Here is a 13,941-nt window from a genome sequence, read left to right on the forward strand (position 1 = left end):
CCACCAGCCGGTACCGTTGACACCAGGCAGGATGGGGCCATGGACTCATGCTGCTTCCGCCAAATCCTGACTCTGCCATCAGCATGACGCAACAGGAACCAACAGGAATATTTATTTCCCTCATTAAAATGCAAATCAATTTATAACATTTTTGACATGCGTTTTTCTGGATTTTTGTTGTTGTTATTCTGTCTCTCACTGTTCAAATAAACCTACCATTAAAATTATAGACTGATCATTTCTTTGTCAGTGGGCAAACGTACAAAATCAGCAGGGGATCAAATACTTTTCCCCCCTCAATGTAACTGCCAAAATAAAGGAAACACTTGAGTAAATGAGGGATACAAAGTATATTGAAAGCAGGTGCTTCCACACAGGTGTAGTTCCTGAGTTAATTAAGCAATTAAAACATCATCATGCTTAGGGTCATGTATAAAACATGCCCAGTTGCCCATTATTTTGGCTACCATAGAAGAAGAGATCTCAGTGACTTTGAAAGAGGGGCCTCAAAGGAGCGTAGGGGGTTTAAAGGGAGTGTTTGTGCGTCTCAGTCACCAGATGATCTCAACCCAATTGAACACTTATGGGAGACTCTGGAGCGACGCCTGAGACAGTGTTTTCCACCACCATCAACAAAACACAAAATGATGGAATTTCTAGTGGAAGAATTGAATCGCATCCCTCCAATAGAGTTCCAGACACAAACAATACCCCCATAATGACAAAGTGAAAACAGGTTTTTAGAAATTTTAGCAAATTTATAAAAATCAAAAACAGAAATAACTTATTTACACAAGTATTCAGACCCTTTGCTATGAGACTCGAAATTGAGCTCAGGTGCATGCTGTTTCCATTGATCATCCTTGAGATGTTTCTACAACTTGATTGGAGTCCACCTGTGGTAAATTCAATTGATTGGACATGAGGCACACACCTGCCTACATAAGGTCCCACAGTTGACAGTGCATGTCAGAGCAAAAACCAAGGCATGAGGTCGAAGGAATTATCCGTAGAGCTCCGCGACAGGATTGTGTCGAGGCACAGATCTGGGGAAGGGTACCAAAACATTTCTGCAGCATTGAAGGTCCCCAAGAACACAGTGGCCTCAATCATTCTTAAATGGAAGAAGTTTGCAACCACCAAGACTCTTCCTAGAGCTGGCCATCCGGCCAAACTGAGCAATCGGGGGAGAAGGGCCTTGGTCAGGGAGGTGACCAAGAAACCGATGGTCCCTCTGACAGAGCTCCAGAGTTCCTCTGTGGAGATGGGAGAACCTTCCAGAAGGACAATCATATCTGCAGCACTCCACCAATCAGGTCTTTATGGTAGAGTGGCCAGACGGAAGCCACTCCTCAGTAAAAGGCACATGACAGCCCGCTTGGAGTTTGCCAAAAGGCACCTAAAGACTCTCAGACCATGATAAACAAGATTCTCAGGTCTGATGAAACCAATATTTAATTATTTGGCCTGAATGCCAAGCGTCACGTCTGGAGGAAACCTGGCACCATCCCTACGGTGAAGCATGGTGGTGGCAGCATCATACTGTGGGGATGGTTTTCAGTGGCAGCGACTGGGAGACTAGTTAGGATTGAGGGAAAGATGAACAGAGCAAAGTACAGAGAGATCCTTGATGAAAACCTGCTCCAGAGCGCTCAGAACCTCAGACTGGGGGAGAAGGTTCACCTTCCAACAGGACAACGACCCTAAGCACACAGCCAAGAAAACGCAGGAGTGGCTTCGGAACAAGTCTCTGAATGTCCTTGAGTAGCCCAGCCAGAGCCCGGACTTGAACCTGATCGAACATCTCTGGAGAGACCTGAAAATAGCTGTGCAGCAACGCTCCCCATCCAACCTGACAGAGCTTGAGAGGATCTGCAGAGAAGAATGGGAGAAACTTCCCAAATACAGGTGTGCCAAGCTTGTAGCGTCATACCCAAGAAGACTCAAGAATGTAATCTCGGCCAAAGGTGCTTCAACAAAGTACTGAGTAAAGTATGACAATGTATGCACTCACTAACTGTAAGTCGCTCTGGATAAGAGCGTCTGCTAAATGACTAAAATGTAAATGTAAATGGTCTGAATACTTATGTAAATGTAATATTTCAGCAAAAAATTCTAAAAACCTGTTTTTGCTTTGTCATTATGAGGTATCATTTGTAGATTGATGAGGGGAAAAAACTATTTATTCAATTTTAGAATAAGGCTGGAACCTAACAAAATGTGGACAGTGGCTTCAGAAAGTATTCACACCCCTTTACTTTTTCCATATGTTGTTGTATTACAGCTTGAATTTAAAATGGATTAAATGTAGATGTTTTGTCACTGGCCTATCTAGCTGGTAACTCTAATGAACTTATCCTCTGCAGCAGAGGTAACTCTGGGTCTTCCATTCCTGTGGCGGTCCTCATGAGAGCCAGTTTCATCATAGTGCTTGATGGTTTTTGCAACTGCACTTGAAGAAACTTTCAAAGTTCTTGAAATGTTCCGTATTGACTAATCTACATGTCTTAAAGTAATGATGGACTTTTGTTTCTCTTTGCTTATTTGAGCTGTTCTTGCCATAATATGGACTTGGTCTTTTACCTAACAGGGTTATCTTCTATATACCACCCCTAACTTGTCACAACACAACTGATCGGCTCAAACGCATTAAGATGGAAATAAATTCCACAAATTAACTTTTAAGAAGGCACACCTGTTAATTGAAATGCATTCCAGGTGACTACCTCATGAGGCTGGTTGAGAGAATGCCAAGAGTGTGCAAAGCTGTCATCAAGGCAAAGGGTGGCTACTTTGAAGAATCTCAAATATAAAATATATTTTGATTTGTTTAAGACTTTTTTGGTTACTACATGATTCCATTTGTGTTATTTCATAGTTTTTATGTCTTCACTATTATTCTACAATGTAGAAAACAGTACAAATAAAGAAAAACACTGGAATGAGGAGGTGTGTCCAAACCTTTGACTGGTACTGTATGCAAATTAGATATTTCTGTATTTAATTTTCATAAAATGTGCAAACATTTCTAAAAACATGTTTTCACTTTGTCATTATGGGTTCATTTTTGTAGATGGGTGAGAGAGAAAAAATCCCTTTAATCCATTTTGAATTCTGTCTGTAACACAACAATATGTGGAATAAATCAAGGGGTATGAATTATTTCGGAAGGCACTGTATACATCCATAATCAGAATAGTCCTTCTACAACAGTAAAATGTTAGAGACCTGTGCAGACGGTTCCGTTTCCCGTGAAGCCTGCAACACACTGGCATCTAGGGCCCTCTGTTTCAGTCTCCCTGGGCTTACAGCTGAAACACACACACACAAGATCAATCATCAATCATCTTTTGATTGAATGACTCAGCCTCTGGTCAAAAGTAGTGCACTACATATAGTGTGACCTCTAATTCTCCTGTCTTATCTGTTGTCCAGAGTGATCTTAGGCATGCTCCCTCTAATTCTCCTCTCCCTCTCTCTGCCCCCCTCCTCCTCCTCCTCCCGGAGGACCTGAGCCCTAGGACCATGCCTCAGGATTTCCTGGCCTGACTCCTCTCCCCTCCCCCCATGTTCTCTTATAATCTCCACCCGGCACAGCCAGAAGAGGACTGGCCACCCCTCGGAGCCTGGTTCCTCTCTAGGTTTCTTCCTAGGTTCTCGCCTTTTTAGGAAGTTTTTCCTAGTCACTGAGTTTCTGCAGCTGTGTTGCTTTGTCTTCGGGGTCTTTGGGGCACTTTGCGACAACTGCTGCTATAAAAAGGGCTTTATAAAATAAATGTGATTGATATAGGGAATAGGGTGCCATTTTGGAACTTACTTTGCATTTTCATCACAGATTCCGCCACAGGCGTCAGACAGGATCTCTACAGAGAGAGAAAGAGAGAGAGAGAGTGAGCGGAACGTTTCTTACCCCAGAATCACATTTCTATCCCAAATGGCACCCTATTTCCTATATAGTGCACTACTTTTGACCAGCTCCCATAGGGAATATGGTAACATTAGGGTCTTCGGCCTACAGTACTGTACATACCCTTGGAGCAGTTGACTCCTCTCCAGCCTTTGTAGCAAACACACCTCCCGTTTCCTGTCACTCCATCCAGACACTTCCCATGAGCACAGCTGCACTCTGACCAGGCAAACACATGTTGTAACATAGTTAGCATAGTTAGCACAGCTGCACTCTGACCAGGCAAACACATGTTGTTGTAACATAGTTAGCATAGTTAGCACAGCTGCACTCTGACCAGTCAAACACATGATGTTGTAACATAGTTAGCATAGTTAGCACAGCTGCACTCTGACCAGGCAAACACATGTTGTTGTAACATAGTTAGCATAGTTAGCACAGCTGCACTCTGACCAGTCAAACACATGTTGTTGTAACCTAGTTAGCATAGTTAGCACAGCTGCACTCTGACCAGGCAAACACATGATGTTGTAACATAGTTAGCATAGTTAGCACAGCTGCACTCTGACCAGGCAAACACATGTTGTTGTAACATAGTTAGCATAGTTAGCATAGTTAGCACAGCTGCACTCTGACCAGTCAAACACATGTTGTTGTAACATAGTTAGCATAGTTAGCACAGCTGCACTCTGACCAGTCAAACACATGTTGTTGTAACATAGTTAGCATAGTTAGCACAGCTGCACTCTGACCAGTCAAACACATGTTGTTGTAACATAGTTAGCATAGTTAGCACAGCTGCACTCTGACCAGGCAAACACATGTTGTTGTAACATAGTTAGCATAGTTAGCATAGTTAGCACAGCTGCACTCTGACCAGTCAAACACATGTTGTTGTAACATAGTTAGCATAGTTAGCACAGCTGCACTCTGACCAGTCAAACGCATGTTGTTGTAACATAGTTAGCATAGTTAGCACAGCTGCACTCTGATTAGTCAAAGTAAAGAAAACAACATCCTAAACACCAATAATATTCTACCCTCTAAAGTTTGTAAATGCATGTACTTCTATTTCTTAGATATTGTGGTTGTATGTGTGTTTTCTATTATCTAAAACATATAATCAGTCAGTCAATGACCCAGTCAGCCAGGCAGTCAGCCAGCCAGTCAGTGAGTCAGCCAGCCAGTCAGTCAGTCAGCCAGCCAGTCAATGAGTCAGCCAGCCAGTCAGTGAGTCAGCCAGCCAGTCAATGAGTCAGCCAGCCAGTCAGTCAGTCAGCCAGCCAGTCAATGAGTCAGCCAGCCAGTCAGTCAGCCAGCCAGTCAATGAGTCAGCCAGCCAGTCAGTCAGTCAGCCAGCCAGTCAATGAGTCAGCCAGCCAGTCAGTGAGTCAGCCAGCCAGTCAATGAGTCAGCCAGCCAGTCAGTCAGTCAGCCAGCCAGTCAATGAGTCAGCCAGCCAGTCAGTCAGCCAGCCAGTCAATGAGTCAGCCAGCCAGTCAGTCAGTCAGCCAGCCAGTCAATGAGTCAGTCAGCCAGTCAGTGAGTCAGCCAGCCAGTCAGTCAACCAGCCAGTCAGTGAGTCAGCCAGCCAGTCAGTCAGCCAGTCAGTCAGTCAGTGAGTCAGCCAGTGAGTCAGCCAGCCAGTGAGTCAGCCAGCCAGTCAGTGAGTCAGCCAGTCAGTCAGTCAGCCAGCCAGTCAGTCAGTCAGCCAGCCAGTGAGTCAGCCAGCCAGTCAGTGAGTCAGCCAGCCAGTCAGTCAGCCAGCCAGTCAGTCAGTCAGCCAGCCAGTCAGCCAGTCAGTCAGTCAGTCAGTCAGCCAGCCAGTCAGTCAGCCAGTCAGCCAGCCAGTCAGTCAGCCAGTCAGTGAGTCAGTCAGCCAGCCAGTCAGCCAGCCAGCCTGCCAGCCAGCCAGCCAGCCAGTCAGTCAGCCAGCCAGTCAGTCAGTCAGCCAGTGAGTCAGTCAGCCAGCCAGCCAGCCAGCCAGCCAGTCAGCCAGTCAGCCAGGCTCAGGCCTGTGTACAGTGTATATATAATATACCTGACTTGCAGTCCTTGCCGTAGCGTCCCGGTTCGCAGGTCTCACAGACTGTCCCGTGGAAACCCTCGTTGCACAGACACTCCCCAGTCCCCAGGTTCCCATCCATACACCTGCCCATAGAAACACAATGAACACAATTAACCTCTGGCAATTTGACTGGAAAACCCATGTGTACATTCAAAATGGCCATCAGACAGTCCACCTATTATGGCATCATTGACATGAGTGGGGACGGCCGTTCTACTCATTCTAGTCCTGTGTACTGTACCTTCCGTTCCCTGAGCACCAGTTGTCCAGCTCCCCAGGGCATTTAAAACAGTCATGACCAAAGTATCCCGAGCAGCACGTGTGGTCCTGCAACACAGCAGACAGCGCTCGTCAGAGTGTGAGTACTTTTGACCAGAGCCCTATGGGACTATATTCATTCATACAAGATAAACTGGTTTTATTATCTGTATTGGCTGGGTTGTTTGTTGTATATGTTAAATTTGTGAGTTGTGGAAAACTATTTATTCTCAGGGACAATAACATTTATCAATCAACCAATAATCAACCAAAGAATCCTCCTGTATGATATCTCACCTGTGTCGTCCTCAAACAATCAATAATGCAGCCCGCCACGGACTTCCTCCTAGAGCCCACCCGCTTCCTGTACTTGCAGTTAGATCTCATGTTCGGAGGGTACTGACTCATGACCTACATTGCAGGACAACATAATTAACAGAGACACAACGTACAGTGCCTTGCAAAAGTATTCATCCCCCTTGGCGTTTTTCCTATTTTGTTGCATTACAACCTGTAATTTAAATGGATTTTTATTTGGATTTCATGTAATGGACATACACAAAATAGTCCAAATTGGTGAAGTGGAATGAAAAAAATAACATCTAAAAAATAAAGTGGTGCGTGCATATGTATTCACCCCCTTTGCTAGAAGCCCCTAAATAAGATCTGGTGCAACCAATTACCTTCAGAAGTCACATAATTAGTTAGATTGCACACAGGTGGACTTTATTTAAGTGTCACATGATCTGTCACATGATCTCAGTATATATACACCTGTTCTGAAAGGCCCCAGAGTCTGCAACACCACTAAGCAAGGGGCACCACTAAGCAAGGGGCACCATGAAGACCAAGGAGCTCTCCAAACAGGTCAGGGACAAAGTTGTGGAGAAGTACAGATCAGGGTTGGGTTATAAAAAAACATCAGAAACTTTGAACATCCCACGGAGCACCATTAAATCCATTATTTAAAAATGGAAAGAATATGGCACCACAACAAACCTGCCAAGAGAGGGCCGCCCACCAAAACTCATGGACCAGGCAAGGAAGGCATTAATCAGAGATGCAACAAAGAGACCAAAGATAACCCTGAAGGAGCTGCAAAGCTCCACAGTGGAGATTGGACTATCTGTCCATAGGACCACTTTAAGCCGTACACTCCACAGAGCTGGGCTTTACGGAAGAGTGGCCAGAAAAAAGCCATTGCTTAAAGAAAGAAATAAGCAAACACATTTGGTGTTCGCCAAAAGGCATGTGGGAGACTCCCCAAACATATGGAAGAAGGTACTCTGGTCAGATGAGACTAAAATTGAGCTTTTTGGCCATCAAGGAAAACGCTATGTCTGGTGCAAACCCAACACCTCTCATCACTCCGAGAACACCATCCCCACAGTGAAGCATGGTGGTGGCGGCATCATGCTGTGGGGATGTTTTTCATCGGCAGGGACTGGGAAACTGGTCAGAATTGAAGGAATGATAGATGGCGCTAAATACAGGGAAATTCTTGAGGGAAACCTGTTTCAGTCTTCCAGAGATTTGAGACTGGGACAGAGGTTCACCTTCCAGCAGGACAATGGCCCTAAGCATACTGCTAAAGCAACACTCGAGTGGTTTAAGGGGAAACATTTAAATGTCTTGGAATGTCCTAGTCAAAGCCCAGACCTCAATCCAATTGAGAATCTGTGGTATGACTTAAAGATTGCTGTACACCAGCGGAACCCATGCAACTTGATGGAGCTGGAGCAGTTTTGCCTTGAAGAATGGGCAAATATCCCAGTGGCTAGATGTGCCAAGCTTATAGAGACATACCCCAAGGGACTTGCAGCTGTAATTGCTGCAAAAGGTGTAAATAGTTATGCACGCTCAAGTTTTCTGTTTTTTTGGTCTTATTTCTAGTTTGTTTCACAATAAAACATATTTTGCGTCTTCAAAGTGGTAGGCATGTTGTGTAAATCAAATGATACAAACCCCCCAAAAAAATATATTTTAATTCCAGGTTGTAAGGCAACAAAATAGGAAAAATACTAATGGGGGTGAATACTTTCGCAAGCCACTGTAGCTCCACACTAAAGGATATGGGGGAAATGCACATTTGGAATAACGTTTAAGACCGGTGGTTACAATGCACTCATAACTAAACTCGGTCAAATTATTATAATATCATCATAGTGCTAAAGATATAATAGCAGGAACAGTGAATGGAAATAAATGAATAAAGATAAAAAGAGAGATAGAAAATGTTGGTTGTTTATGTTTTAATGTTTAGAGTCTTACTGGTTTGTAGCTAACAAAACATCTGGGTTTTTCATCACAGGCTGAGCACCTCCCCTTGGAAAAAGAACAAAATACACACACGCACCCAGAAAGAGAAAACATTCCTCTGTAAGATACTGTACTGTACTGATACATTTCTATATGACATAGTTCACCACATCACATCACGACCCTCCTGTCTCCATCCATCAGTAAAGCTGACTGACTGACTCACATCACACACACACACACACACTTACTCTGACCCGTAGGACCACGTCTTGGCTGCATCGGTTCTTATGGACCTGTAAGACTTGGGGAACAGCCAGGACCACCCCGTATCTCGTCTCACTGTGGCTCCCATCCAGCAGAACATCGTTGGCCAACGTCTGAAACACGTTCAGATAACAACCAAAATAAGTGCTGCAACAATTCCTGTAACTTTCCCAAAATTCCCAGGTTTTCCTGAAATCCTGGTTGGAGGATTCCATATTTCCTGCTGATTCCCTCCTTATTATGGGAATCTTCCAACCGGGAATTTTTTGAAAACCTGGAGCTCTGGTCAAAAGTAGTGCCCTATAACCTTTAGACGTCCCAGGGGACAACGACTGCCCCTATAACCTTTAGACGTCCCAGGGGACAACGACTGCCCCTATAACCTTCAGACGTCCCAGGGGAGAACGACTGCCCCTATAACCTTTAGATGTCCCAGGGGACAACGACTGCCCCTATAACCTTCAGACGTCCCAGGGGAGAACGACTGCCCCTATAACCTTTAGATGTCCCAGGGGACAACGACTGCCCCTATAACCTTCAGACGTCCCAGGGGAGAACGACTGCCCCATTTCATTTAATCCATGAATATTGCGTATAATTGATCTGTAAAATCTATCATTCGCGAGATGGTGCTGTAGAGCTAAATGAAACATAATTGAGCAAACAAACACTGAGTCGAGCGAGCAGAGGATGGGTCCCACGAGCACATAGGCCAGTCGAGAGCGCTGACCGTAGTCGAGCGAGCAGAGGATGGGTCCCACGAGCACATAGGCCAGTCGAGAGCTCTGACCGTAGTCGAGCGAGCAGAGGATGGGTCCCACGAGCACATAGGCCAGTCGAGAGCGCTGACCGTAGTCGAGCGAGCAGAGGATGGGTCCCACGAGCACATAGGCCAGTCGAGAGCGCTGACCGTAGTCGAGCGAGCAGAGGATGGGTCCCACGAGCACATAGGCCAGTCGAGAGCCCATAGTAAGTCAATAGAGCTAACTGGCTAGCTACTACTGTTAGCGAGCTACTACTGTTAGCTAGCCAGATAGCCACGAAGAATTGTTAGCTGGCTACCCACAAAGAATTGACACCTTGGATAACATTGGTTTTAGGTCATTTTTGCCTGTTACACTATCTGGTTAGCTACATTATTATGATTCACATATAGCTAGCTGATAGTTATTAAGTAAAACGTTTGCTTTGTGTACATCTTGTTTCGTCTCTATTGCCATTGACCTGGCTAGTAGAAGGAAGGTTCAGTGAATGGGTTACTCCATAGTACGTCAACAGGGCTAACTGGCTAGCTACTGTAGCTAGCCACAAAGATTTGTTAGCTAGCTAAAGAATTGACATCTACCTTGCGTAACATTAGCTTTAGGTCATTTTTGCCTGTTTAACTAGCTAGTACTCAAGAGAACGTCCTCGGAGAATGCACTTGGAGCATGAGAGTGTGGAGCAGGGTAGTATGGGAAACACCCCAGGTGTTACAAAATATTAAATAAATAAAATCAACCAATCAATCAAACCAATTAACTAATTTAAAAAATATCAATCAAACAACTGCCAAATAGTGAATAGCGTACCTCATTGTTCTTGCCCAGGTGGAACATGATCTGATAGGCCTTCCCCAGTAACGTGCTCTTCACCATCCCGTCCCGCAGATGATCCGGGAACAGCTGTTCCTGAAGAATGACGTGGTATTTAAATACCTCTTCACCCTGTTGACAAGGAACAACATAGTTATTATGCAATGAGGGCCTGATTCCGATTTTTTTTCTCCGAAATTACACCTTTCTTAAGCACGCCTTTCCTGCGCACTTCTCAGTAGCTGGTATTCCTTTATGAAGGTGTGTAACGGGCGTGGTTCCCTTGCGCGCTCTGAATAAATGTAATTCAACCGCTGAATATCCTCCCAGTTGCTGGCCAACAGATTTTCTCCTGGAGTTTTCATTCAATAGGGCTTTCAGTACATTTATCTTAAGCCATCCCTTTAAATACGGTGTACCTTTTAGTTATAATTTTGTCGACAGACTCACTAGAATATATTGAGAGAACGGGTTCAGAATATCAGTGAAAGAAAGCCATCTAAATATATGCATTTCAAGACATGGCATATGAGGGTGCAGTGAGATACCCAATGGGTAGTTTTCTCGTCAATCATCTTCAAAAAACGTATACTTAAAAACTGGAAATCAACCAATCCTCCATCGTTAACACAATGGAAAGGTCAAATGCTTTATTATCTAAATGTTGAAAGTGCTTAGGGGACGGAGAGAAACAAAATGGTGCAGTTTGAGGCAGTTTGGGGGAGAGTGGAGATGGGGGTGGGAGCAGCTGGGTCTGGGCGCTGGAGATGGGGGTGGGAGGGTCTGGGTCTGGGCGCTGGAGATGGGGGTGTGAGGGTCTGGGTCTGGGCGCTGGAGATGGGGGTGGGAGGGTCTGGGTGCTGGAGATGGGGGTGGGATGGTCTGGGTCTGGGTCTGGGTCTGGGCTGGGGGTGGGAGGGTCTGGGTCTGGGCTGGAGATGGGGGTGGGAGGGTCTGGGTCTGGGCTGGGGGGTGGGATGGTCTGGGTCTGGGTCTGGGCTGGGGGTGGGAGGGTCTGGGTCTGGGCGCTGGAGATGGGGGTGGGAGGGTCTGGGTCTGGGCGCTGGAGATGGGGGTGGGAGGGTCTGGGTCTGGGCGCTGGAGATGGGGGTGGGAGGGTCTGGGTGCTGGAGATGGGGGTGGGAGGGTCTGGGTGCTGGAGATGGGGGTGGGAGGGTCTGGGTGCTGGAGATGGGGGTGGGAGGGTCTGGGTCTGGGCTGGAGATGGGGGTGGGAGGGTCTGGGTCTGGGTCTGGGCTGGGGGGTGGGGGGGTCTGGGTCTGGGCTGGAGATGGGGGTGGGAGGGTCTGGGTCTGGGCTGGAGATGGGGTTGGGAGGGTCTGGGTCTGGGCTGGAGATGGGGGTGGGAGGGTCTGGGTCTGGGCTGGAGATGGGGGTGGGAGGGTCTGGGTCTGGGCTGGAGATGGGGGTGGGAGGGTCTGGGTCTGGGCTGGGGGGTGGGATGGTCTGGGTCTGGGTCTGGGCTGGGGGTGGGAGGGTCTGGGTCTGGGCGCTGGAGATGGGGGTGGGAGGGTCTGGGTCTGGGCGCTGGAGATGGGGGTGGGAGGGTCTGGGTCTGGGCGCTGGAGATGGGGGTGTGAGGGTCTGGGTCTGGGCGCTGGAGATGGGGGTGTGAGGGTCTGGGTCTGGGCAGGGTGATGTTGGTGTGAGGGTCTGGGCAGGGGTGATGTTGGTGTGAGGGTCTGGGTCTGGGCAGGGTGATGTTGAGGATGTTTGTGTGCGTTTTTACGTTGTCCTTTGTGTAGGTTTTGTATTGTTTAACAAATTATGATGAATAAAAACTAAAATATACCCTTTCTTAAGGGTATATATGCATATTCGTCTCCGTTTCAGCACCAATTGTTAGATAAAAAGATACTCTGATCTTGTAGATTATTTAAGGTTAGGAAAGTAATTATGTATCATAAAAACTGGTTTGAAGAGACTTTATGCATAAAAATAAATAAAACGGTGGTTTGATTCATTCTGAAAATTGCCACATTCAGTTCTTCAACCCATGGTAATGTTGGAAGATTAGTGTCCATATAATGATAATAGGGAGAACAGTGTAATAACAGTGTAATTAAATGGAATGATAATGTAGGCTATACCAACTGAAGGAACTACAGTGTAATTAAATGGAATTATCATGTAGGCTATACCAACTGAAGGAACTACAGTGGGGAGAACAAGTATTTGATACACTGCCGATTTTGCAGGTTTTCCTACTTACAAAGCATGTAGAGGTCTGTAATTTTTATCATAGGTACACTTCAACTGTGAGAGACGGAATCTAAAACAAAAATCCAGAAATCACATTGTATGATTTTTAAGTTATTAATTTGCATTTTATTGCATGACATAAGTATTTGATACATCAGAAAAGCAGAACTTAATATTTGGTACAGAAACCTTTGTTTGCAATTACAGAGATCATACGTTTCCTGTAGGTCTTGACCAGGTTTGCACACACTGCAGCAGGGATTTTGGCCCACTCCTCCATACAGACCTTCTCCAGATCCTTCAGGTTTCGGGGCTGTCGCTGGGCAATACGGACTTTCAGCTCCCTCCAAAGATGTTCTATTGGGTTCAGGTCTGGAGACTGGCTAGGCCACTCCAGGACCTTGAGATGCTTTTTACGGAGCCACTCCTTAGTTGCCCTGGCTGTGTGTTTCGGGTCGTTGTCATGCTGGAAGACCCAGCCACGACCCATCTTCAATGCTCTTACTGAGGGAAGGAGGTTGATGGCCAAGATCTCGCGATACATGGCCCCATCCATCCTCCCCTCAATACGGTGCAGTCGTCCTGTCCCCTTTGCAGAAAAGCATCCCCAAATAATGATTTTTCCACCTCCATGCTTCACGGTTGGGATGGTGTTCTTGGGGTTGTACTCATCCTTCTTCTACCTCCAAACACGGCGAGTGGAGTTTAGACCAAAAGCTCTATTTTTGTCTCATCAGACCACATGACCTTCTCCCATTCCTCCTCTGGATAATCCAGATGGTCATTGGCAAACTTCAGATGGGCCTGGACATGCGCTGGCTTGAGCAGGGGGACCTTGCGTGCGCTGCAGGATTTTAATCCATGACGGCGTAGTGTGTTACTAATGGTTTTCTTTGAGACTGTGGTCCCAGCTCTCTTCAGGTCATTGACCAGGTCCTGCCGTGTAGTTCTGGGCGGATCCCTCACCTTCCTCATGATCATTGATGCCCCACGAGGTGAGATCTTGCATGGAGCCCCAGACCGAGGGTGATTGACCGTCATCTTGAACTTCTTCCATTTTCTAATAATTGCGCCAACAGTTGTTGCCTTCTCACCAACCTGCTTGCCTATTATCCTGTATCCCATCCCAGCCTTGTGCAAGTCTACAATTTTATCCCTGATGTCCTTACACAGCTCTCTGGTCTTGGCCATTGTGGAGAGGTTGGAGTCTGTTTGATTTGAGTGTGTGGACAGGTGTCTTTTATACAGGTAACGAGTTCAAACAGGTGCAGTTAATACAGGTAATGAGTGGAGAACAGGAGGGCTTCTTAAAGAAAAACTAACAGGTCTGTGAGAGCCGGAATTCTTACTGGTTGGTAGGTGATCAAATATTTATGTCATGCAAT

General features: G+C 46.1%; 1 protein-coding gene across 1 annotated transcript in view; it reads right to left on the bottom strand.

Annotated features, from left to right (window-relative positions):
• stab1 (stabilin 1) overlaps positions 1-13,941 on the bottom strand; it is a 169,129-nt gene that overhangs the window by 71,261 nt on the left and 83,927 nt on the right. Inside the window, exons 33-41 of the mRNA XM_084172495.1 lie at positions 10,331-10,465; positions 8,744-8,872; positions 8,505-8,558; positions 6,531-6,644; positions 6,217-6,302; positions 5,949-6,058; positions 4,031-4,126; positions 3,818-3,863; positions 3,229-3,311 (exon numbers count right to left, since the gene is read on the bottom strand). Of these exons, the coding sequence (XP_084028621.1) occupies positions 3,229-3,311; positions 3,818-3,863; positions 4,031-4,126; positions 5,949-6,058; positions 6,217-6,302; positions 6,531-6,644; positions 8,505-8,558; positions 8,744-8,872; positions 10,331-10,465 (853 nt within the window). The remainder of the gene's footprint in view (positions 1-3,228; positions 3,312-3,817; positions 3,864-4,030; positions 4,127-5,948; positions 6,059-6,216; positions 6,303-6,530; positions 6,645-8,504; positions 8,559-8,743; positions 8,873-10,330; positions 10,466-13,941) is intronic.

This window comes from Coregonus lavaretus (genome assembly GCF_964263955.1).
Source record: "Coregonus lavaretus genome assembly, chromosome: 12".
Lineage (NCBI taxonomy): Eukaryota > Metazoa > Chordata > Actinopteri > Salmoniformes > Salmonidae > Coregonus > Coregonus lavaretus.